The 27449-nt window shown below is 40.1% G+C and overlaps 2 protein-coding genes across 2 annotated transcripts; one reads left to right on the top strand and one right to left on the bottom strand.

Moving 5' to 3' along the window:
* Positions 1–386: 386 nt before the first annotated feature.
* On the bottom strand, positions 387–2729 carry LOC134622825 (G protein-activated inward rectifier potassium channel 1-like). The gene is made up of 2 exons (XM_063468155.1): positions 646–2729; positions 387–479 (listed from the first exon to the last, which is right to left on the bottom strand). Exons 1-2 carry the CDS (start codon positions 1312–1314, stop codon positions 474–476), a joined length of 675 nt encoding a protein of 224 aa, XP_063324225.1. The 5' UTR covers positions 1315–2729; the 3' UTR covers positions 387–473.
* Positions 2730–7842: 5113 nt separating this feature from the next.
* Positions 7843–15566, top strand: LOC134622823 (zinc finger protein 281-like). Its single transcript, XM_063468154.1, has 7 exons — positions 7843–7957; positions 10068–10592; positions 10857–10970; positions 11124–11247; positions 12068–12151; positions 12265–12383; positions 12720–15566. The coding sequence occupies exons 2-7, from the start codon at positions 10140–10142 to the stop codon at positions 14340–14342; spliced, it is 2517 nt and encodes an 838-aa protein (XP_063324224.1). The 5' UTR covers positions 7843–7957; positions 10068–10139; the 3' UTR covers positions 14343–15566.
* Positions 15567–27449: the final 11883 nt, after the last annotated feature.

The following is a 27449-nucleotide window of genomic DNA, read 5'->3' as shown; positions in this document are numbered from 1 at the left end:
CACAGCCTGTAGCTGTAAGTAGGATGCTCTGGGGAGTAAATGGCCACTTATTAAAGCACAGCTCACGATGGAGCCTCGCTATAAAAGCAGAGCCCCTACAGCAGGGATGCTAAACTCATTTCAAATCGTGGGCCACGTACAGGCTGATCTTAAACTTCTGGCAGTTCATTGTCCAGACTGTTCTGTACTTATAAAATATAAATCTTCCATTAGTTCAGAAAAAATTTAAAATTTATCTATTACTTAATTACTTTGGTGTAGTGTGTGAATGGAAGTTGTTGTATATATATATATATATATATATATATATATATATATATATATATATATATATATATATATATATATATATATACACATATATATCAATAAGAAAAGCTGTAACACTTGGAGAGTTACAGTTAAAAGTTCTAAGTCCATGCTTTCCTTCGTATATTCCAGGCCGTCCAGTGGGAATCTTTGCCCTGAAATAGTCAAATCTGGGAAAACAGAAATTCGGTGCATGGCTTGAAAAACAGTCACAACGCTTAACACACACTTAACAATTTGAGAGTGTTTTTTATTCAGACACAACACGTTCAGAGTTGAGGTGGCGCAGGAGAAACTACATCCTCTGGCTATCACCCAGGTAACGTGCGTGCTTACCTTTATGAGTTTGCACCTGATCTGAGCGGACACCATGTGGCTGTTTCGCAGGTTTCCCACTCGGAACATGAGGCATAACTTCCCGTCCCGCTGCGAAATGACCGCGTCCTGGCTGAACATCAGCGTCTCCGCGCGCTTCTTGGGCTGCGACATCTTGATGAACATGCAGCCAATCAGGAAAGCGTCCACGATGGAGCCCAGCAGCGACTGGAAGAGGAAGAGGATGATACCCTCAGGACACTTTTCCGTGATATACCGGTGGCCGTAGCCGATGGTCGCCTCGGTCTCGATGAAGAACAGGAACGCAGAGGGAAAGTTGTAGACGTTGGCGACGCACGGGGTGTAGGACGAGTTGTGGCCGCCGTAGCTCAGGTCTCCGCGGATGTAAGCGATGACCCACCACATCGAAGCCATGACCAGCCACGCCACCGTGTACGTGAGGATGAAGATGAGCAGGTTCCAGCGCCACTTTAGATCCACCAGCGTGGTGAATAGATCAGAGATGTACCTGCTGGTTTCACTCCCAAGGTTACCGTGCTGGACATTGCAGCGGCCGTTCTTCTCTACAAACCGCTGCCTCTTTTTCTTCACCGGCGCGGAAAAAGTCATGCTCCGGTTGGTGTTTACCACCTGGTAGTCCTCGCCAAATTTCCGCCGTATGGCTGACATTGTGTGCTTTCGGTCACCTTACTGGCAACGATCAGTTCTTGTGCAGAATCGGGCTCTTTGCGCAAGTTTGGCACCGTCTAACCAAAACCGTGCAACAGCATTCAGCCAAGACATGCCCCGCTCGCATCCCACGAGATGGAGATGCGCTTCTCTCCGGTAAATTAATCGTAGGTTAAATGAGCCGAGATTCTGCGCAATACATCATTCATACTCGGTCCCCATTTTACGCAAAGGATTCTCCCCCGAGTGATAACTTTTTTTTCTTTCTTTCTTTTTTTTATTACGATGCCATCCGTTTAGGGAGCCGTACAATAAAATGATGTCAGTGTTAGCTGCTTTTAATCAGGCTAACTAGATTCAAAAGTCTGTGTCCTTGGGTCCTTTGTAGATCCAGTGCTGTGTCAGTAAACCTGTGCGTTAATAAGACGGCAGGCTCCAGCGCGCGCTTGTGCCCGAGGAAATACGTCCTGGTAGGAGTGACTTCAAATTAAAGACTGTAGAGGAACTGCAGCACGGATGGCAGATTTCACTTTCACGGGGGGTGGGCTTACGTGGGGATACAGACCAGGGAGTGCTTTTTTCAGTTTATTTCATTTTTCTTTTTGCCTGTTTCCAATAATTCGAAAGCATAAACATTCAAATTCACCATTGACCGCATTAGTGTCCTTAGTCTGTGTCTTCGACTTGTTTTTTATATGCTTTGAAATCTGTTTGTTATTACTAAATTATCGAGGTGCCCATCACCAGAGAACATTGTGCTGTACTATAAAATTGTGTTATTACGAGTATGGCGCCTGGTGGTGGATGTTTATCTCCATCTAGTGTTTCTACAGTGGAAGTAAATGAAATCCGATGACAGTGGTCGTTCATTGTAAAGTTCCAGCTTGAGAGCGATGAAATGTTTATTTAAAAGGGTTTATTCAGAGTATGAAATTCATCGGTTGATATTGAAAATGGAATTATAATCTATGGTACTGATGTTTTCGGAGTAATGAGATGAGTCATGTCATCAGCACATGTTATATGTGCATATATTCTGTGTGTGTGTGTGTGTGTGTGTGTGTGTGTGTGTGTGTGTGTGTGTGTGTGTGTGTGTGTTTTAATAGACTCAATATAACGTGAAAATAGATTAAAACACCATTTTGAAGACGTTTCATGCTTTAAAGTCTTTTGCATCAGCAGATGGCTGCCCCTCCCTGCGCCTTTTTTTCCTGTTAAAAGGGAGTTTTTCCATCCCACTGTCGCCAAGTGCTTCCTCAAAAGCAGTCTTCTGATTGTTGGGGTTCTCGGTTTTGTTAAAGGATCTATACTTTGCTTTATAAATGCAATCAAATTTAATTTAATTTAATTTAATAGAATTTGGCTTTCTATAGCTGCAAACACCTTTATCAAATCTTTTTGAATTTTTAATTGTTTTTTTCTCCACGGTATTTATTTTTAATTTAACTTTTCATATTTGTTGCTTTAATCATTATTGTTCAGCACTTTGTAACTTTGTTTAGAAAAGTGCTTTATAAATACAAATAAACTAAAGTCATAAGCAGAATATCAAAGTGAAATGCTTCATCATCTTGTCACCTCACACTCCTAAAGTTGCTTATATACAGCTATTTGAATTGGCTGAGTGGATAGGATGATGCAGGTTATCGGGACCAAAGACAGAATAAAACAACCACCAGAAAGCAGGAAATGAAGTATTCCACAATGAAATCATGATAATTGTGCATGGAAAAATGTCAGTCAGAACACTAAGTTAAAACATATTGGTTGATGTTTGCAGAAGCCAGATGATACAGGTTTTATGGGGATTACCAATTGTATATTACTGATATATAAAGTGCAATTACATACATGTTTACACAATGTATTGAAAAGGGGCTTCATAAACTAGTAAGTAATGAAAACTCTGCTGTTTCCATACAACAAGAAAAGGCAATGTCACTCAAATAATTCAAACTCTTTTTTTATATATAGATTTCTACAAACACAACATTGTGCGTTCTCTCACCTCTTCCTTTAACAATGCTCTGAAAGTGTTTGGGAACTGAGGAGTACTTTTAAACGTTTAAGTGTTTTATTGTTCTGTCTTGATAAAAGATTTCAGTTCTTCAGAAGCCCGGGATGTCTTGAGTTGTACTTTCTGTTTCATTATTCAAGAATTACAGACAGGAGGGCTTTGCACCCACACCCTTATATTACTGAATCAAATCATGTTACTAGAAACACCTTGCAGTTTTTCCTTGTTTTGTTGAAATAAGCAACATCAAAGTTGCTCAGAAAGGTGTATATGTTGTTCAGGATCAATAGAGTCTTATATATTTGCAAAGACTTTCGTTCACAATGACCAGTAGTTAATCACTCTCCATTTTTATTACTGAAAGACTGCACTATTCTGCAATACTATTTATAAAGCAATCATGTTACTAATCATTAACCAGTTACTTGTAGGATTTTTCACAAGGTGTTTTTTTACACAACATTTCCAGACTCCCGTTGTTTCTGTTCTGTATTTTTAGAAGCACCACATTCAAAATGTGGATATTTTTAACCCTGGAGAACCCATGGGGTCAGAGCCGACCCCATTGGTTTTCTAGGGAAACCATGGGGTCAAATTTGACCCCATGGTTTCTCCAGGGTTAAAATGATTAATACAAAAAAAATCTGTTTCAGTATTTGAAATCATATCTTGAAGTATAAGATCCCTGTATTCAGTTTAATGTACGTTTTACAGTATCACAACTCTTCTGGGAACAGGGCTGTATATATACCAGCGCACACAAACATACAGCATGATCCTGCTCTAATAGTTTGATATGATATTCCTCCTTTTGAATTCAAATGTGAGAATGTGGGATATATATTGAACTTATGAATGAGAAGATTAGATCACATGAGATGATTTCCCTCCCTGCTTTTGTTCTTTAGATCACGTTTCTTTGAGTTATCACAAATCCAAATTAATTCCCAAACTGTCATATCAAAGCATTTCTTATACTATGCTGAGATACAAAGATAAGATAGCTTTGTGTGAGTGCACCGAGTACAAGGATTTTTGGCTACAAAAAAAAAATTAATTAAGCTGTAAATGATACTTGACTTAAAAAAAAAAACTAAAACATTTGTGCAATACAGGAAGCCGTCATTTACCTGAACCACACACACTCAGAACAAATTTCCTTCTAGTAACATTAGCAGGCAGAGCTCTGATGAGTCAGTTCATATGAAAAACAGTAAGAGCAAGTGCTATATCAAGTTATCGGATGTAACTGTTAAGTTATTAAGCTTTTCTGCTGCAAATCTCTCACGTCACTATCGTATTGTATTCCGGAGAATTCCTATCAGAGGATTATAAAACGTATAATAAAAAACGTTGTGATTATGACATAGTTATCAGTTTATTTGCGCAACTACTGAGGTGGTTTTTTTTTCGGCTCAGTCAACAAGAAAACACTCCAAGGTCACAATGAAAAAAACAAAGTGTCTCTTTTTATTCATATATATACTTTATGATATTGACTGTCAAATGAAAATGCATACGTGGGAGGAAAAAAGCTCTCAAGAATTGCAGTGCAATCAGTCAGAATAACCATTTCTACTCAATGACAAATGCAGTGCTTTGACAACCTAAATAAAAAAGACTCTCATCACACAACAGAAGAAACTTTCATTTTATTATTATTACTTTTTTATTCAATAGAAAATAAAATGTTCCATGAAGAAATGTTTACCACCACTATTCCACTGCAATAACATTTACACTGGTGATAAAACAGCCTGAGTCACAAGCTCTAGATTTTTCCAAAGAAATGCTAACCAGCACTTTATCTTTAGAAAATAAGCACAATGTGATCTTGACCTTAATTTCATTTTTTTTAAAGCAGTGGTTCTCAAAGTGCAGCTCATGGACCAACAGCAGGCCTTGGTGATATTTTGAGTGGTCAAGACAAGGAAAAAATCCACTACTGCATATTAAATTCAGTTTAAAACAGTTCGTGTTAAAGTATGAAAGAGTAGGACAAAAATAGAACAAATTTTCCCTTTCTTGGAACTCTTGCTCAACATACAGCTGCTTCAGTAATGATTAATATATATAAACCATTTCAAAAAGGACAGTTACTGACATAAACCACTAACCTTTGAACAAGCTCATAAAAAACATTAAGTACTGATGTGTATTGTCTCTAGGCAGGTCTCAGTAACATGCTGGCTCCCTAAAGTGTCATTCAGTCAACCAACCTTTGGAAAATCACTTTTAAATTATAAATTAAACTAAGTATATTTATTGAAGTCAAGCAAAATTTAACCTTCACACTGTGAATATTTTTCACGTTACAGACCCTCGAACTGCAGTGGGTTAAAATTTTAGACTTAATTCATGTTTCTTGTTCTAGTATTTTGAATTCATTGTAACCTCTTAAGTATTTATTTCTTTATATTTTGCTTCCGTGTCTTTTTGAAGGCCTTGAAAGTTTTTCTTTGGACATTGGCTGTCACTTATTTTCAGTCCACTCTTTGTACCTTAATATTTTCAGAGGAATTTTCTTTCTTTCTTTCTTTTTTTTATGACTCATTCAAGTATATAAAACCATCCACCTAACTCAAGGGAAACACATAATTTGTTCCCTTTTCTTTAGTCAAATCTACAGGCAGGCAGGCATACGATATCATTTTTGCACCACCATATCATTTAGCTGAAAACTTGCCATATCTCAGTATGGTCTGTTCTTAAAAGACAACTTGAGAAGTAGAAGGCAAAAGAAGAAAATTTGCAGACCTAAAAACCTATTTACAGCAGATGAAGGATACCTGAAAGTTGAGTCCTGAAGAAATAAGGAGGCTGAGGAATGCAAAATTACACAACAGCTGTACTTAAAATCAGTGGCAACAGGTCTTATGGAGTGATGAATCTACATTTCAAATTTTTGGTTTAAATCATCTACAGTATGTATGGAGGAGGTCAGGAGAGAGGCACAACCGTAAGTGTCGACAGCCATCTGTAAAACTCGGTGCATTTCTACCAGTGGTGTTGGGGGATCTTGTCGAAATTTATTAAATTATGAATGCAGAAAAGTATTTTTAGATTCTGATCCATCACGTAATACCATCTGGAAAACATCGGATTGGCAACAGCTTCATTTTTCAGCATGAAAATGACTCCAAACACATTGCCAATGCAGTAAAAGCATACCTTAATGGATAAAAAACATACAGTGGAACACCATCCAGTCATGTATTGGCCTCCCCAGAGCCCAGAGCTTAAAAGTTATTGAAGCACACTGGAATCATCTTGACAGAGAACGGAACAAAAGACAGCCAATATCCAAAAAAGAGCTTTAAATGTCCTTCAGGAAGCCTGGAGACACACTCCTGAAGACTTTTCTAACAGAGTGTGTTGAAAAGGAAAAGTGGTCATACTAAATATTGACTTTCAAGCTTGTTAGGACTGTACAAACTCTTACACCATAAAAACGGTTTATGATTTCTATATTTCTATGCTTTCTGTTGTCAAACTTGAGATAAACAACAAGAATTAACACAATGACTGGCAAATGAAATTAATTAAGTTGCTACTGAAGTTGTACTGTTATCTCTTTACAGAACAATACTCAGTTGGGAAACCTTGAGTCCTATATGTTACTTTACATATCATACTAAACACAGCTGAAGGCCAAGCCCACACAGTATTTAAACAGCACTCCCAAACCGTAGCAGCCTGCCACATGTCGATGACATAAACCGTCACACTCCAAACTCTATTCAGGAACAGCTCAAGAGCCAAAGGACAAATGCCATGTCCTCAGGCTAGAGTCATGCTGATCGTTATCTATGGGGCTGCTTTCTTGCATTTGCGCAATAACTCTAAAATTCTAAACACGCTGTGTCAGAGTGATGCTGAAAAACGTGTTTTTCTTCTGTTGCAGCAGATAGCTTCCCTCCCTGAACCTGGTTCTGCTGAAGGTTTCTTCCTGTTAAAAAGGAGTTTTTCCTTCCCTCTTTTGCCAACTGATTGTAGGGGTTTTCTCTGTATTACTGTAAGGTCTTTACAATATAAAGCACCTTCAGGAGACTGATGATATGATTTGGTGTTCTATTGGTTTGGTGTTATATGAATAAATGTATCGGTGGGAACAAATTTCATCCACTGATTTTACAGTCCATGGGATTCAAAATATGTATCCCAGTCACCACAGAACACTTTTAGAGGTTCTACAGAAGCAGATCTTCACAATATTAGCCACGTGGTTGTGAGTGAGTTTATGTTGTGAAGTGCCACAAAGTGCACATCTAACCATGTATATTAAAATGTGTGTCAAAGGAGGTGAAAGTATCCTTTAACCTAAGCATTAACCCAGTTAGAAATGTCGCAGATCTACACTTAAACTCTCATTATAGTGAGGCAGTATCGTTATACGCTTCTGTGCACGGAGCTTCTGAAGCAGCACAGTTGAGCACCTCTGAAACCTCAGCAGCACTTCGCCTGTCTCCTCTCACGACCCGTCCGCGACACCCATAATTCCCCGCGCCAGGACAAGATGGAAGAAAACAGCGAACGCCGGAGAACAATGTTTTGGCAATAAAACCCCAAAGCGGCGATTACAGAGAGAATACGGGCACGTTGGAAACCAGCTGCGGTCATGTGTAGGTGAGTGGGAAATTAAATTGGTTTTTAATCGGAGCGATTTTCTCTTAGGACTTTGTAGAGATTCGTGCGAACGATTGTCTGGCTCGGCGCAAACGGGGGATGCACGGAGAGCCAGCATCATTGTTTCTCTTCCACGGGCCGTAATGCGGGTTTTCAGTCGGGGCAGCTAACGGCTAACGAGCTAGCTCGTGGCAAGTTGATTGTTATAAACACAGCTGCTGCAAAGCACGCAGTTTTCATGTAGCTCGCTTATTAGGTCGGATGTCCGCATGTACGAGGGGAAACGGGGAGGAATGATTTGATATCCGAGTGTCCCGGTGAGCATTGTGTGCTTGTAATTGCAGCTAAAGTTAGCTATCAATAAACGGAGCGCCAGCGTCGCTCGCAGCCAGACAGATTTGATTTCACGAGCGTCATCAAAGCTGGGGAATTGGAGAATGAGCGTTTCGTTTCGCTGAGCTCACTTCAAAGCCACCGTGCGTTTTAACTTCACGTTAATAGCCATTTCTTCTATTTTCCTGCCCAAAACGTGCCAGTTCACTTTTTAAAAAACTCCCTACAAATAATCAGACTGATGAATTTCATAAATATTTACCTTGATACCATTAAATCAGCGCTGCTGTTTTAGCGTGCGCTAGCTTGATAGCAACTATAGGTAACATGCTAAAAGGTTATATTTCTTGTCAAATTATGAATTGCTGAGCACACACACGGTTATTTGGAGCCCTGTAACTCTGGGGATTGCTGTGACTTTTATTTGAGGGGCTGATTTTTCGTTTCTGGGGCATTTTTAGGCGATTGTTTTGATTGAGGTCGCAGAGATGCGTTGTCTCATTGTGGTTAGTCGGGTAGCTAACTATGCTAACTAGCTGGCTAACTACTATGCATCACAAAAGCTCATCCGCTTTCTGTTGAACACCAGTGTCACGTAGCCAAATGGTCAGCTGGTGCAGACCAAACAATAAATTCTCACTCTGCTTGTTCTCCACAAACACCGCGCTTACAGTCCCCCGACTGTGTCTGCGTAAAATCACTCCTAATGTCTGGCACGATTTGACCTAAATATCGTTTGTTTTAGGCAAGTGTACTCAACCGATTAATTTGCCAGTACTCCAGCCCAGTGCCTCCAGCTTTTGCGCTCATGCTGGGTTTATTAGTCAGAGATGGCAAGCGGTGTGGTCCAGCATGCATCAAAGTGCAAAACAATAGGGATGCACGTCTAAGCGATCAAGCTACTACACCGATTTTATTTTGGCTGCCGTCCAAGTCACATGTGGAGTTAGATGTAGAACAATACGTGAGGAGGATTAAATATTTCAGATGCAATCTTTGATTTTTTTTCACCTCCTCCTGCTGGTATTGAATAGAAATGGTGTGGTTTTAGTGCCCCCTCAAAAAGCTTAATAGTTTTGGGGTTTCTATGACTTTAAAGTCACTTCACTAAGCTCACATGCATTTATATTAATCCTTACCATGTCTTTTCTGGTACATTCAGAAAATACTTGTATTCCTTTATGTAAAATCAAAAATCTTCATTCACACAATTTTCAAACTGAAATTTCTTGATGAAACATTTTGACATAACCCATGCCAAATTCTGTGGTATATTGAGTGTGTTGATGCAAGTTATTATAGAGTACTTCAGTCTATTGTTGTAATAGATGTTTTATTATGCTTGGTTGTAAATTGTAAAGTGAGGTATTTGTTTTAAGTAAGACATATCACATGATTTAAAAATTTTTCCCTTTGGAAACTGACTATATTTGCAAATCATACCCTGAGGTTTTCAGTTATCAAACCCAGTGTTTTGGTCAGTCCTAGAAAATTATGTAATAAATAAAAAGTTTAAAGATTTAGAAAAATTTAGAGGTTATTATAGGGCACAAAGGCTTTGTAGCAGAGTTAAAATAATTAGGTAATTAGCCAATATGTAGGAATTATTTAATCAATAATGGTTTAATTTGTTGTAGCTCTGCTTTGTAGCTGTTATAGATTGAGGAAGTGATGCTGTGATAAGGACACACATCAAAATGAAGTGGTTTGTTTGGATCTGTGAACTCTCTCGTGCCTGTTATCATGAACACGGCTTTTTATCTGTTCTCTCTTTCAGGATATTCTCCTCCTGCATTCCTTTTTAGATTAATTACCCTCCTTCTCCCCTGCACAAAGGAAACTTACCACCATGAGTATTATTCAGGACAAGATAGGCAATGAGTTTTTGCGAAACGGAGGCATGGACCCCAATTTTGCACCAGGTATGCTTATGTTCAGCCACTTACCGCCAGTCACCAGCTTTACACGGCTGGCCTCGCAGTCCGTCATGGGCGAGTTGCCCCAGGAGATGATCCTGAAGAAAGAACGTGACTCACCTCCAGAACACCAGGGCGCCACTGCTGCAAACACAGGGGGCTTCCTTCACAGCATGGGCATTAAGCAGGAGCGGCCAAGTGAGCTGGATTACCGTATGCCCCTCTACGGCGTGGGTGGAGCACAGGGGGTGAACTGTGGTGGAGGGGGCGCGGGGAAGAGTGGTACCGACATGGCAGATATGTCTTTTGGAACCCACCATCAAAATCACCAGAACATGCTCCTGCATGACCTCAGCCTCAGCAATGTCCGCACCCTTGGAGAACCGGTGAGATGGGGTTGTTTTTTTTTAGATATTATTTCAGATTTATTGTTGTTTAGTTTAGTGTAAAGCTTTCCAGTTTCCTTGTTTCTGCTTGGTTTCTTCCCTTTACTTTCAGGGTGGAAATTTTATATAATGGTGCCTGGTTGACTGTGACAGCAGTGATATCAGCCATCTGTTAACTGCGTGTATCAGAATCAGAATATTTTATTAGTCCGTAATGAACTGAACTAAATTAAATAATCCAATGCTTGTTGTGTTTGCCTTTAGATGTCTGGGAGACAAGTTAAAGAGCCAAAAGAGTCGTCAGGTAGAAGAGGACGGAAGAGCAATGGAGATGGACAGGGAGGCAAAGCTCGAAGGAAACGCAGTGATGCTGCAAAGGTCGGTGACTTTTCTAGACTCGTTATACAAGAAAATGATGTGCGTTGTTAGTTGAAAGGTATCCTACAGTGTTGATTCAAATCAGCAAATTATTATTTTGAGCTTATACTCATGTTTTTTGTATTTTGTTTCTGTTTTTTTTGCCCCTTCTAGAACATGATGCTGGATGCAGATGGAGCCTGCCTATCCCCCAACTCTAAACCACATATCTGTGAGCACTGTAATGCTGCCTTCCGCAGCTCCTACCACTTGCGTAGACACGTGCTCATACACACAGGTGAGAGACTTTCAGTGCTTCTTGGCACTGTGTTTTCATGCATTTAAACAATAAATACATTCAAATGATTTTTTTTTTTGTTGAAGTTGCTTTGCAATGCTTTAAGTTGGGGGGTATGAAGTGATGAGAGATGCAAAAAGGATGCGTTAAATCAGCAACAGAATAGAGAAAGCTATAAGAGGCAGTGTCTGTTTCTTGTGTCTCTTTGCTTTATAACACATCTGATAAGTTTGTATAAATCACATAGCTCCAGATTCATTTCAAGGCAGCTGGAATCTGCCATTAGGGGTAAAGATCTGTTACCAGAATTTGAGGAATGAAAATGAAATTTGGATTTGTGATGTGATGGATCTACACATGTGGCGCTGTGCTCTTCACCACAAGCACCTGGGGCCTCTTTTGAAACCAGACAGTCACTAAAGCCAGCGTTGAGTCACGGATTAGTCATGTCTATCTGGAAATCTTAATCATTCTCTGTGCTGGGAATTCCTCACTTAGCTCATTGAAGTAGAACTCATAAACCATTTAACGGAAAATCCATCCAATATGATTTTTATTTTGAAACCATTTCCTTGTTTTTCCATTATTACAGACATTGATTTGTAATAGCATCTTTGCAATGCTACATCTGTAATGCAGTGGAGTTTCTCAAACATGCTAATATGTTGTTATATCTACTGGTTACTACACGTCTCTCACAGGTTTCTTATATTGACGCAACCCGACCAGAATAGCATAGATTTTATTTTGACTTCAGTTATGGCGCGGGCTGGGATTTAATTAATGTGGTGAGCGGATGGTTGTACTCTTGACTGCACAGGTGAGAGGCCTTTCCGGTGCAGTCAGTGTAACATGAGCTTCATTCAGAAGTACCTGCTCCAGCGGCACGAGAAGATTCACAGTGGTGAGTCCCGACACAGTAACTCAAATAAATGGCTCTACCAGAACAGCGTGTTTATTTTGTAAACTTGTTGGGAGTTGTACAGGCCCTGATGCTGTCACTGCTGTATTTTTCAGGGGAAAAACCTTTCAGCTGTGACCAGTGTAACATGCGCTTTATCCAGAAGTACCACATGGAGAGGCACAAAAGGACACACAGTGGCGAGAAGCCATATCGCTGCGACACCTGCCAACAAGTAGGCACTTTGTAGTCTCTCTGTCTCTGTTTAGTTTTGTGTACATTTCCTTGAGCTTTTAAATATGTTTGAAATCCTTCTTTATTCAGTTGTGCATATATTATCATAATTTGCATCTGAGCATTTATATCTAAGCCACTCTTAAGCCCTGGTCTTAATGGGATTAGCTGTATCACACAAGAGGTCAGCGAATATAAAGTTCTGTTGTTCAAATTCAGTGGCTATGTTCCCAGCTGCTTGCCACTGCAGTATATTTTCTGTTAAAATTTCAAAAAGGGGATTTTAGAGATACTAATGTCCATCAGCGGAGACTAAACCCACATTTCTCTCTTTTAGTTTTTCTCAAGAACAGACCGGTTACTGAAGCACAAACGGACTTGTGGAGAAGCCATAAAGAAGGGCCTAGACCCAAGCATGCTGGAGCTCAGCGAAGCAGAGCTAGGCCAGGGCAGCTATTCACTCACTCAGGGAAACTCTACCACCTCCGGACGCAGGAGAGCAAAGTCCAAAAATGGTGAGGGCAGCGAACGCAAGAGAAAGAAGAATGCCTCGGCGGCAGCGGCCTCATCTTCTGGGGTGATGGCCCGTGACTTGGGCCTGCAAGACTTCAGCATGGACCCCTCGGGCTCTGACCAGGTCATGCAGGGACGTAGTCCCAAATTGGTGTTTAAAAAGGCTGGCCGTAAGGGACTTGATAAGGGCCTCCTTTCTCTGGAAGATGGTTCTGATGGACAAAAACTGTTGGGTCAGAAGCCCGGCTCCATGGATCACGTGGAGGCTTCTGGCCTAGATAACATGGGTCTGCTTCAGGGACCCGGGGGCAACAAGCAGGGGCCCACCACCAGCAGCAACTATGACGATGCAATGCAGTTTGTGAAAAAGCGGCGCTACCTCCATGCAGTTAACAATGACTTTGGAGCTGGCTCCCTGCACATGGCATCCCAGGGCAGTAGCGTAATACAGGGCTCCCTGGGACCTGAGCCCACCCTGGCCATGCTAGACTCCTCGCCACTGGAACTGAAGCACGACAAGTCGGGCATTCCAGATGAGGTACTGCAAAGCCTGCTAGACCATTATAGCCATAAACCAGAGGGAACACACCACCATGATGTGACTTTCGACCTGTCAGACCACCCACACCATGTAGACCTTCAGCCAGCAGCTCCTGTTACTCCGGAGTTGGAGGATGACTCGCCGAATGGTGGTGACAAAACAGCAGTGATGAGCGAGTACTCAAAGTTCCTCCTGCAGGCTCTGGAACGCACCAGCCATAGCGGACCCTTCCCTAGCCTCGGTGCAACAGGGCCCTTCCCGCTCCTCTCAAGCAGCTCCAGTCCCACAGGGCCCCTGTTCTCTGACAAACACGTGTACACCACATCCCCACTGGACTGTGGCTACCCGCCTGCTGTCTCATCCCCGCTGCCCATCGCTGCTCCTTCATCAACCTCCTCCTCGTCCTCCTCAAAATCCCACTATGGTATGCTCGTTGGATCCCCCTCCCAGACAGGCTACCACCTAAGCTTGGAATCTGCTAGCCACCAGCAGCTGACTCCATCTCAGGAGCTCACTGAGCAGTTGGAGAAGCAGCACTCACCCGGCACCTTCAGCCTACCTCCCCAGGACCTCACTGCCCCGGCAGAGAGCTCCAAGGGGCAGCAACCCAAGGCTGGAGGAAGCGCTCCAGCACCCACAAATGGTTCCACCTATCCAGACCTGTCCCCACTGAACCCCCCGAAAGAAACCACATACCAGATTGAGAACTTCGCCCAAGCCTTTGGCTCCCAATTCAAGTCAGGACGTCGGACCCCTCTGAGCTACGGCAGTGATCCTGGGACAGAGGTCGACCATCGAATACGGACTCCAGTGTCAGAATTCTCAGGGTATACCAGTTTGTTAGCTGACGTCAGTGAGCCAGTGAGTACAGGATCAAAAACCCCGACAAGCCAAAGTTTCAGATAAGGGTCAAACGAGGTGTATCCAGTAAGGGGGGGCTGTTCTGTTACTGTTCATAAAAGCCCCCCTCCACCATCCTAATTTTGTTCTTGTAGCAAACTCTTTTTTTTTTTTTTCTAACACTGCCATTAAATGTTAATACAGAAATGACCAGGGAGGGTCTTCCATGGCCTCAAATGCAATTTTTAAAAAGAAAATTCTCATTTTTATTATGTAGTCGCTTAATTTTCTGTTGAAGAGTAGTGATTTTTGATATGAACATACCGTAGATATAAATGTAATTTAAAACATTTAGAGGGTAGCTATGAACTTGCTGTTTTTTTTGTTTGGTTTTTTTTTTCTTTTTCTTCATCTTCTGTACCCTTGTTTTACCAATCATCATACAATTGTAAAGTAATAATAGTGTTGATGATTTCAGTAATAATAACATTTGTGTCAGGGAAAGGCCCAGAATTCAAATGGCAAAAAAAGTATATATTGTCTGTTACAAGAAACGTATTAACTCAGGAAAATAGGCAAAATTGTGTAATAAGACTTTGTATTATGAGATGCAATTAGCACAGTTTTACAGGTATTCTTGATACTTCAAAGCTTTGATTTTTTTTCTTTGTTTTTTTGGGAGGGGTGGGTTTATTTAACTTGTCAGAACAACGAATTACAATAGGTGATCATGTATGGTTTCTACTGCGTGTAGCTTTGTCGAGATTATGGTACTGTTTTGTAAATGTGAAGACATTCACATTATTATTATTATTATTTTTTTTAGTTGAGAGCCACGTGTACATCAGTTAGGATGATTTGTAGCAAAGTCTAGTGCATTGTTTTCACACCGCTCTGAAGTGAAGAGGATGTTTGAACATCACTGATTGGTCAGTGTCAGTTGATGAAGCCTGTACAAACACACTCTGCTTCTGCGCAGCAGCTTGGTTGTCGAAGTAACTCTGCACCACCGTTACAGCCGTCTGTTTTGAGAGTGAGCGCCAGTCTCTGATCTTTTCAACGTGCTGTTGCAGAAGTGATTTTTAATTTCTTTTTTTTCCTTTTCTTTTATTTTTGGGTTATTTTCACCACTTTTTCTACTCCACTCCTTGCTGTTCCTTTGTGTCAGTGGAATGAAACAAGCACTTTTTTTTAAAAAAAACAAATCATCATTGGAAACAACAATAACCCATTCAATTTGCATATGTGATACGTCATTATTATGCTAATGATTATTAATATTATTTTAAGAGGAGAAAACTGTGAATGGGATTTGGGGAGGGAGGGATGGAAGGGTGGGTAATGGGGAGGGAGGGAGGTGAGGGTGGGTTATTTGATGGGCTTTGATAGGGTTTGACTAGGCATGACCGTGGGCATTTAAATGTATTTTGATGTGATGCCTTTCTCAAGGCTAGAAGATTTGGGGTGGGGGGGCTGGGTTGTTTTTTTTTTTTTGTTGTTGTTGTTTTTTTATTTTGTTACGGTTTTTCGGGTGATGTTAAAAAAAAAAAAAAGATTTGCCATAATTTTTGTTATACAATATTTTGAGAGTACCTCTTTGTATTTAAGTGTTTTCGAGAGATGGGCTGACATGCTGGAACCCCTATATCTTTAAACGTATGAGTATGTTGACAGCATACTTGTACCTTCTTATTTATTTTTCACTAGCCACAACTGACTTTGCAGATTTCTTGTTTTTTGTTTTCTTTTTTTTTTCTTTAAGGCAAGTAATCACCGGACCTACAGCCAATCCCTCTCATTTGTTATGATTTGCTTAAAACACACTGATGTAGTAACTCCAAGGAATCGGTTCGGTTATACAGTTAAGAAAGAGAAAAAGTTATGTCCACCTCCCTTCCCCATAAATGCAGCCCTGCACTCGCAAGAATAAACAATGGCCTTCTTTGTCTTCCGTGGCTAAAGCCATTTTGTCCCGGCAGCCAGGGTTGATATTTAATTTAGTTGATTTCCTGTGAGCTGTAGCCCCCTCCTCTTTCCTTTTCCTATGTCTGTGAGCTCCACAGCCAAGAGACTTTGAAGCTGCTCAGATCACAGGGAACAAAGACTGACTGACCAGCCACTTCACTCCAAACACACACTATGCTTTTAAAGGAGAGGGGAAAAAAAAGAGTGGGTGAATGGAGGGGGGGGGGGAAAAGACAAAAAGATTGACCTAAATATACCTCATATCACTAAAGCATAAAAAAAGAAAAAAAAAAAGCAGGGACACGCGTTTCATGTATGTAGTGGGAATATTTGTAGTATAGTTTCGACATATTGTATAATCATTTAACACTGCCTGTGTTTACAATAATAGAGCAAATGACTCATCAAAATGCAAATGTATTTCTTTTTTTTTTCTTTCTGTAAAAAAACATCCACGCCAAGCAGTGTTGCATTATAGATGCCTCATAGAACATTCATTTTTCTCATGTTATATCCCTTATTTTTGCTACTTGCCATAATGTGTTTTGATATGATCTCTAGAAGGATATTGTTTACAAAAATGTACAAAAACACTAAAAACGTGTGTTCATTTTTTTTTTTTTTTTTTTTTTCCTTCAGTATGCATGATAAATACATTTTTTGTATGGCTTTTTTTCTGACTGTCACCTCAATACCAAATTTTGTAGCAGAGGCCTCCCCGTTCCTTTGTCTTATTTGTTCTAGACCCCATGTGATACGATTTCCCAGGCTGTACCTGTTATTGAGATGATGAACGGATTAGAGAAGCCAATAAAAACTTTTTGTTACAAAAAATAGCACATTTGTCGTTATGTCTCCCAGAAGTATCAAAATCCAAAAGATTCCTCAATACTGTTGATTAGAAATGCTTATTGATAAGGATCAGAAAGAATTTAACTTCAGATATCTCAGTACTATATCGAAGCAGGCTACTGTATTCACATAAATATAACTCTGTGCTTTTAACTATTCAGATTTTGGTGGCATAATAACAGCTATTGGCCCTCTTATGTAGTCGATGTCTACTACATTTAAATAGGAGCAAATATATTAGCACTTCAGTACCAACATCAAATAACGCACTAGAAGCTTCCATTTCGGCAAACAAGGAACTAGGTTTGTAAATACAGTTTACCATCTCTGATGCGATCCCTCCCCGGACACGATTAAATTTTTTATTACAGTATTATTTGACAAGAGGCTCTGCTGCCAGACGATGGGGGCGTAACACTGACAGAGTTATAATCTCGTTGATATATTCCCATGTTTGCTTCCATATATCCTTCGTGCCACATATGCTAATTCCCATGCCCGTAAACTGTTATCTGTATCGGACGTATGAGCATTACCAGGTGATTCTAGGTCTCGCCACTGCTCTGAATAGTGAGCGGTGGTGAGAAATATAAAGTAAACAATTTTCTGAAATGTAATCCAAAAATTTTCAGAGCTATGTTCTTGCCTGGTAATAGGTTGCAAAGGGTTGTCATAAATATACCCAATGATAATTGATGGAAAATAATGGCTTTCAGTCTTGAAAGGCCAGTATTATGTAAATGCCTGAATGATGAATGGGAAGTTGTCAAAAAGCTTGTAAGCGAATGATGAAGGATCACTTATAGTGTGAAAATTATGTCAAGCTCATCAGCTAATTACAATCATAGAGGACTCTGGACTAACACATCATGGCTCTCCAAATGTTGGAACCAGATATGACATGACATAGAGATGATGCAGCCCACATGCAGTTTGTGGCCTCCAGTTTTAAAGCCTCAGGTTTAAGTTCACAGTTTCTGCTACAGTGGTGTTTAGAGGTCAGAATGCAGTTATGTGTAGACGGTGTTGACACATTGCACAGACACAAATGCCTGCCAATTAGTCCTTATATGGAAACAAAATACTAGAATTTCAGTAACCAAAACCTGAGCACTGATTTGTTGATCAATCAGCTACCAGAATTAACTGCATAGCAACCCAACCCATTTATTGTATGAGTGCATAAAAACACTAAGAGAGAGAGAGATTCAACACACTCCTGAGACTGAAATAGACTGAGCACCTGTTCAAATGAAGGGTAAATCAGCTAGTGACCAAAAGACAATGGCTTTTTAACACAGGACATGAGTGTGCGGTGACTGACTCACATTTGGAGCTATACTCTTTGTGTTAATGGATGTTTTGGAAGAATAATCTTTGACACATCATACTTCCAGATTTGCAAGCCTACGTCAAGAAGCAGTAAAGCTATTTTAATGGTGACTTATGTGATATTATTTGAGTCATGAACTGTGATGCTACATTATTGGCTGGTGAAAAAAAAAATCAAACCAATCATTTGAGGAGCCTTCAAGGACGAGGGTTCTTCAAGATAATGATTAGTGCTGACTTTTTGTGCCAAGCTGTTATCACCCTCCTTCCCTTTCATGAAAATCATGTTCTTAATCACAGTCATCATAGGTGGGATATGCGTCACTGTCAGGAGAAACACCTTGGGTGGGGATACAGATGCGTAGAGTTATAGGTGACTTTGGACTTAGATTTTGCAAGAGGTTTTGCTGTTATTGCCGCGTAGTCATGGCATGTCTACAAAACATTCTGGCAAAACACGTAGCTTTGGACTAGATAGGTAGATATCTGCATTTGCACGCACACTTATCAGACAATAAACAGGCAATAATCCTTTAAAAACACAGTTCATATACTTCTGTAGTTCATGACTAAAGACTCACTCAAGAAACAAGTAGTAACGTTATAATTGCTGTTTGCATTATTCAGATTTATCTGTTTTTAGTAACAATTTTCCAAATGGACACATTCAGTAACATGCAAAAGTCTTGAGCCACCTCTTGATTCATTTGGACGTTGGCTGATTTTTCACTCATTTCCAGTTGTTGTTTCTGAACATTTCAGAGGAATCTTTTTGTTTGTTTTGTCACTTAAAACTGATTTATGGATTATTTAAACATCAAAGAAGCAAGTGTTGTGTCTACACGTAACAGACAACTTAGCAAAGAACCCATTTTAAATTATGTCTTTAGCCACTTTACTTTTGATTCAACAAAAGGACTAGATGTTACAATCCCTGATAATGCATTGCTTCAAATGGAGAAAGTCTTGAGGGATGGCTACTATGAGGAAAGGCAGCCTGGAAACTTTACCAACGGGACACATCGTTGTGTGCCTCAACTCCACAGGGTGTTTTGGTCAATTATCACAAGCTATTCTGCCATTTTTAGTTTCTTTTTACCTTCCTTGGTTAGGTTTTGGGATTAGAAAACTGATCTAGATTTTAATATTAAAACTTTAGGACACATCATCAGTAGTGGACCTAGGATTCATTGGGTGTTTCAGCCTGTTTTAAAAACAAAACTTTTATTCCCATTAACTCCACTTAGTATTTTTGTACCAACAAGGTGAGTCCAAAATACAGCGGTATGAAAAAGTGTTTCCTGATTTCTTATTTTTTTGTATGTTTTTCACACTAAAGTGTTTCAGATCATCAAATAATTCTAAATATTTGACAAAGAGAACACAAGTAAACACAAAACAAAGTTTTTAAATGAAGATGTTTATAATAATCCTAACCCTACATGGCCCTGTGTGAAAAAAGCAGTCTTTATGATATCCAAGACTTTTGGGAAAATGCTCAAAAAATACCTGTGGATTGATGAGACACAAGGTTTGTGTCCCATTCCATCTGGTGTAAAAGTAACACAGCATTTCATACCAACAGTAAAATACGATGGTGGTAGTGTGATGGTTGGGGCTGTTTTGCTGCCTCAGGACCTGGAAGGCTTGCTGTGGTGAATGGAAGCATAAATTCTGCTGTCTACCAAAATACTCTGATGGAGAATCTCTTTATGACCTCAAGCTGAAGGGGACTAATAACAGTAACAGACTGAACTAATTAAATTATACAATATATTGGAAAGTTGGCAAAATATAAGAAATAGCTCTAATATATATATACAAATAGCTCAATTGACCTGATCTGATTCAATCTGAATCTGATTGAAATGCTGTAGCCTGATATTAAAAAGCCGGTTCATGCTCAAAAATCCTCTGGTGTGGTTGAATTCCAACAATTCTGCAAAGATAATTGGGTCAAAATTCCTCCACAGCACTGTAAAAGACTCATTGCCAGTTATCACAAAGGCTTGATTGCAGTTGTTGCCGCTAAGGATGGCGTAACCAGTCATTATGTTTAGGGGGCAATCACTTTTTCATACAGGGCCATGTAGGTTTGGATTTGGTTTTCTTTCCCCTTAATAATAAATATCTTCATTTAGAAAAACTGCATTTTGCTTTTATGTGTGTTATCTTTGTCTAATATTTCAATTTGTTTAATGATCTGAAACATTTAAGTGTGACGAACATACAGAAAAATAGGAAATGAGGCAAACACTTTTCACACCACTGTATCTCGACATAATGTACAGTATGTCCTTAGAAAAAATCTAAGGAAACTGGTCACATGGATAATAAAAGGAGAGAAAAAAAAATACTGCAGATGAATAGTATCTAAAAGTCATGTCCTTAAGAAGTAGGGAAAAATCCAGGAAAGACATTACTCAAGATCTGAGTGATTCACCTGGCTCTTCAGCTGATCCATTTACTGTTTGACAAATTACAAAAGAACTGGACTGAAGAGGTCTTCTGCAATGAGGGCAAATCTAAAAATGTTTTGTTTCATTGTCAGCACATAAAGAGGAGGTCAGGACAGATGTACAATAGTTAGAATTTACCAAGATTATTATAGTTTACAATAATTATAAAATGTGAAAAAAAAAAACCAAAAACATTTTAGTCAACTGAAATAAAAAGAAAAATTAGACTTTTGAAAGAAAAATGAAACTAAAACAATTTGGTGAACTTGGAAAACTAACTAAAATGTAAAAAATAGAGACGAAATATCCTTAGTTTTAAAATTGTATTATAACTCTTATAAAGATCTACCTTATTTTATTAAACTGTATTACAACCTACCTGACGAGGCTTTGGTAGATGTGTTTATTTAAACTTTGGATGCCTCCAAAACAGTAGTCAACTGTTTTCAAGAAGTTCTGTGTTTTTATTGCAATACCTTTACTGATTTTCCCAAATTCTGCCTTTGGCAGATGCCATCCATACAGTAATAAAAGATAACAGTTTAAAATATTCATTAAAAAGACCAAACCTAACACTAAACCTTATGAAAACAGAGAGTAGCAAACAATAAAACAATCCAACAATAAAACAATACAATATAATAAAAAAGCAAAAACTAAAGTGAAATAAAAAAATAAACCCTGGAAATCAACTGACACTAAAATGAATTAAAGAAGGTTCTATGGTTTGGAGCTCAACATTACTGAAGCAGTGTGGGATCATGTTGACAGAGAATGGAGCAAAAGTCAGCCAACATCCAAAAAAGAGCTTCATGGAAACTGGAGGACTATTCCTGAAGACTACTTAAATAAATGACAAGTAAACTTGCCTGCCTCGCTGACAGATGATGGAGCCATTTCCAGCAATTACACTGAAATAATCTTACTTCCACATAGCTCCCCATGCCATATGTGCGGATTCTCATGCAGTACAATGACTCTGTGTCATATATCGTATCAGGAGTACCAAGCGCATCTAGTCTCACCACAGGCTATAACAGCTCACTATCCAGAGCAGTTACAGCAACCACATAATCACAATCTTTTGCTAATCTTGGGAAAGTGTTTGATGTACTTTGATAATAGTTTTTGTTTGTTGTTCTAATAAAGGTGTTGTAGAAGAATAAAGGCGGTTGTGCCAAATATTGACTTTCATGCTTGAAGGTATTATTCAAACTGTTTTTGGCTTCCATGTTTAATTTCCATGTATGTTTGCTCATGTTTCAGAAAATGACAGCAGCTATTTCCAATTTTCCTGGTTTAATATAACAAAATGAGGACTGGCTCAAGATCTTTGCACAGTACTCTATGTATTTTTATCTTTATGCTATGGTTTAGCATTGACATCCATGGTAACGGTGAAGTGGTGTACACAACTTGATTCAGATTTGCAATTGTGATCAAGGTCCACTTAAGTATAATGAGAAGGTACTTTGGATCTTAATGGTAAAACTTTTTAAAAGTCTTTTTAAAAGTCTTTTTTCTATTTTCTCAGCTGTTTGCACATAGATCATCTTATCACATATCTTGTGATGTCTACAAATCAAAGTTCATGTTATCGTTCTCCCCACCCTGTTTTATTGGCCATGTATAGTTGAACAATGTGACATCCCTTATAGCTGGTGTGATGTGTTTTACCGTGTACAATTGTGATAACTTCTAAAGCTCCCTCCTTATTTATTAAGTAGATTTTCCACATTCCAGTTCTGGATTAGAGTTTTGATATAATTTGATATGCACATATTCCTTAACCGACTCAGCACTCAGCACTAGTGATTAATGAATCTAGATCATGTATAGTTTGAAAAGGGATTTTTAAGTCAGAATGAGGAAAGGTTTAATTTATAGTTATATATCAACCTGATGACATATGTGGTACTTTGTTAATAGTCTTTTATTTAATCATGTCTTAATTTTCCTGTTTTTATTGTAAAGCACTTTGGTGTACCGCTGGTTTTTTAAACCTGCTATACAAATAAAGTTGTATTGTATTGTATTGTATATGGCCTAACCATAGAAGGAACCATGCAATTTCAAGTAAGCCTTAGATTTAAAGGACATTACATAAACACACTCTTACTTCAGAGAACTATGCAAAGCAAAGAGACTTAAAAATCAACATGTAAAAATGTGGGGCTAAACAAGAAAAGAGTGGTTAATGGTAATTTCCTTCTTCTTGAAATGTAAATATAAAGGCTTGGGATGGTTTTCATATTGCATTAGATCAGTGACACATTTTTTTTTACCGACGTTTAAATGATAACTGAAATACTCTATGTCATGGAAAATTGATAAATAGATGGCTTGAAAAGTGAACCCTTAGGTCATCTTCTTTGGGTGGGACCTGTACTTTAGCACTGTCCACAGGAGTAGGAGTGGCTAACGATTAAAACTGCCTGTGAAGGGCAACTGAATTCTAACTGTACAAAGATTTTGAGAACTAAGGACTTGCGCACTCCTAACCTTCATTGGACGTCTTTTCTGTGTTTACACTGATTTTTTTTTTTTTCCAATGGCTCAAAAATTCATATGCCTGTCTATCCTTTGGATACTTGTAGCCCTTTTGGGTAAGTAGTCTGTTCCTATTGCATAAACTTTAAAGCCACACATTTCCAACGTGTTTTTTATGTGAATCAGATTGAGCTGCAATTACAGCTAAACTGTTTAATACAGGTCAAGTCTTAAAATGTTTTTCATAAATAGTGATAAAAGCATTATTTAGGTTAAGATTTTATATTTGTACTCATTCCTAATCCACTATTATCTTTGTAGTAGCAAAATGGAAGCTACCAGTGATGTGCGTTAAATGTCCTTTAATTAAAATATTTCTAATTATTTTAATTTTCTTTTTTAAACTTGTGGAAACTAAAATTTTCAGGTACTCATTATCTTTTAAACAGATGGTTATAACGTTTTGCCCCTTTATTTCTGTGTTCATAAACACGTTAAAAATCCCCACACTTGTCCAGGCACTATGTGTTAATAATAAAGGTATAACTTGCACACCTGCTTCAGGTTTTCCCTTGCAACCATTTATCACATGCACAAGCAGATCTAAGTATTTGACTAGTGCGTTTCTGTCAACAGTCTAACCTTATCTTATGACCCTGTTGCTACACTACATTCGCTTGCCAATGCAGTCTGCAGTCAGGTTAATTCTTTTTATGTGTGAAAGCTAAATTAAGCAAATTGTATGGTGTCAGTGCAGAATCTGTGTCAATTCTGGGGCTTTTTTACATTCTTTTCTTCATTACAAAATTACTGTTTTAATTTTTATTATTTAATTTTTATTAGTTTTTACATTTTACAAATACAAAACAAAAAAGTCATTTTTCTTGTAATTTGACACTTAATTACAAATACTTCAATAAACTGACTTTTAAAATCTTTTTCCATGAAACATTTAAAGTGTCAAGGCAGGTTCATTGCACAGTGTAGACAGTGTGACAGTCACAAGTTCGTGTGAAACCAGTGGATTGGCTATTGTTTGGTTGCACCTTTTTGGAAAACAAAAACATACAATCAAACACTTTTTACAGTGAACAGTTGGATTTCACTTTGTTTTATTCAATCAGTATATACTGTTGCCAGGGCAATCTGAAAATATTTGTTGCTAGGGACTTCTTTACCTTTGGGTACATGAAATATGCTGGATGGTAAAACAAATTAATGATATAAAACTTCATAAAATTTCATTTAAAATATGCACATATTTTTGGTTGTTGTTGTTGTTTTTAATTATGCTTTTGTTTATAGCAATACTGAGAACTTGCACCTTGCAGCTTCACCAAATAGGTTTAAAATACAACAACAACAAAAAACCCAATAAACACTTATCTCATTATCTGTCTTTTTTTGTTGTTGTTGTTATGGAAGGTCTAAGGAAACCTAGAAAATATTTTGTAACATTGATAGATGATACATGTAATTTGAGAATTAGCTGAAGCTAAACACTTACACGTTATCATATACTAATAATTGCATTTCATCAGATCCTACGGCTGCAGTAACAGACGGCCCAGCTACTTCATCAGGTCCTACACCTGCAGTAACAGACGGCCCAGCTACTTCATCAGGTCCTACACCTGCAGTAACAGACGGCCCAGTTACTTCATCAGGTCCTACACCTGCAGTAACAGACGGCCCAGCTACTTCATCAGGTCCTACACCTGCAGTAACAGACGGCCCAGTTACTTCATCAGGTCCTACACCTGCAGTAACAGACGCCCCAGCTACTTCATCAGGTCCTACAGCTGCAGTAACAGACGCCCCCAGTTACTTCATCAGGTCCTACACCTGCAGTAACAGACGGCCCAGTTACTTCATCAGGTCCTACAGCTGCAGTAACAGACGCCCCAGCTACTTCATCAGGTCCTACACCTGCAGTAACAGACGCCCCAGCTACTTCATCAGGTCCTACACCTGCAGTAACAGACGGCCCAGCTACTTCATCAGATCCTACAGCTGCAGTAACAGACGGCCCAGCTACTTCATCAGGTCCTACACCTGCAGTAACAGACGGCCCAGCTACTTCATCAGGTCCTACACCTGCAGTAACAGACACCCCAGCTACTTCATCAGGTCCTACACTGCAGTAACAGACGGCCCAGCTACTTCATCAGGTCCTACACCTGCAGTAACAGAGGCCCCATCTACTTCATCAGGTCCTACACCTGCAGTAACAGAGGCCCCATCTACTTCATCAGGTCCTACAGCTGCAGTAACAGACGCCCCAGCTACTTCATCAGGTCCTACAGCTGCAGTAACAGATGGCCCAGCTACTTCATCAGGTCCTACACCTGCAGTAACAGAGGCCCCATCTACTTCATCAGGTCCTACAGCTGCAGTAACAGACGCCCCAGCTACTTCATCAGGTCCTACACCTGCAGTAACAGACGCCCCAGCTACTTCATCAGATCCTACAGCTGCAGTAACAGACGGCCCAGCTACTTCATCAGGTCCTACACCTGCAGTAACAGACGGCCCAGCTACTTCATCAGGTCCTACACCTGCAGTAACAGACACCCCAGCTACTTCATCAGGTCCTACACCTGCAGTAACAGAGGCCCCATCTACTTCATCAGGTCCTACAGCTGCAGTAACAGACGCCCCAGCTACTTCATCAGGTCCTACAGCTGCAGTAACAGATGGCCCAGCTACTTCATCAGGTCCTACAGCTGCAGTAACAGACGCCCCAGCTACTTCATCAGGTCCTACACCTGCAGTAACAGACGCCCCAGCTACTTCATCAGGTCCTACACCTGCAGTAACAGACGCCCCCAGCCACTTCATCAGGTCCTACCCTTGCAGTAACAGACGCCCCAGCTACTTCATCAGGTCCTACAGCTGCAGTAACAGACGCCCCAGCCACTTCATCAGGTCCTACACCTGCAGTAACAGACGCCCCAGCTACTTCATCAGGTCCTACACCTGCAGTAACAGACGCCCCAGCCACTTATCAGGTCCTACCCTTGCAGTAACAGAGGCCCCATCTACTTCATCAGGTCCTACACCTGCAGTAACAGACGCCCCAGCTACTTCATCAGGTCCTACCCCTGCAGTAACAGACGCCCCAGCTACTTCATCAGGTCCTACACCTGCAGTAACAGACGCCCCATCTACTTCATCAGGTCCTACACCTGCAGTAACAGACGGCCCAGCTACTTCACAGGTCCTACAGCTGCAGTAAACAGACAGCCCAGTTACTTCATCAGATCCTACACCTGCAGTAACAGACGGCCCAGCTACTTCATCAGATCCTACACCTGCCAGTAACAGACGCCCCAGCTACTTCATCAGGTCCTACACCTGCAGTAACAGACGGCCCAGCTACTTCATCAGGTCCTACACCTGCAGTAACAGACGGCCCAGCTACTTCATCAGGTCCTACAGCTGCAGTAACAGACAGCCCAGCTACTTCATCAGATCCTACACCTGCAGTAACAGATGCACCAGCTACTTCATCAGGTCCTACAGCTGCAGTAACAGACGCCCCAGCTACTTCATCAGATCCTACAGCTGCAGTAACAGACGCCCCAGCTACTTCATCAGATCCTACAGCTGCAGTAACAGACGGCCCATCTACTTCATCAGGTCCTACAGCTGCAGTAACAGACGCCCAGCTACTTCAACAGATCCTACAGCTGCAGTAACAGAGGCCCATCTACTTCATCAGATCCTACAGCTGCAGTAACAGACGCCCCAGCTACTTCATCAGATCCTACAGCTGCAGTAACAGACGCCCCAGCTACTTCATCAGATCCTACAGCTGCAGTAACAGACGCCCAGCTACTTCAACAGATCCTACAGCTGCAGTAACAGGACGGCCCATCTACTTCATCAGATCCTATACACCTGCAGTAACAGACGGCCCATCTACTTCATCAGATCCTACAGCTGCAGTAACAGACGGCCCATCTACTTCATCAGGTCCTACAGCTGCAGTAACAGACGGCCCAGTTACTTCATCAGATCCTACAGCTGCAGTAACAGACGGCCCAGTTACTTCATCAGATCCTACAGCTGC

This window comes from Pelmatolapia mariae, unplaced genomic scaffold, assembly GCF_036321145.2.
Source record: "Pelmatolapia mariae isolate MD_Pm_ZW unplaced genomic scaffold, Pm_UMD_F_2 NODE_ptg000231l+_length_33578_cov_1, whole genome shotgun sequence".
Taxonomy (NCBI): Eukaryota; Metazoa; Chordata; class Actinopteri; order Cichliformes; family Cichlidae; genus Pelmatolapia; species Pelmatolapia mariae.
This window is presented reverse-complemented; position numbering and strand designations above follow the sequence as displayed.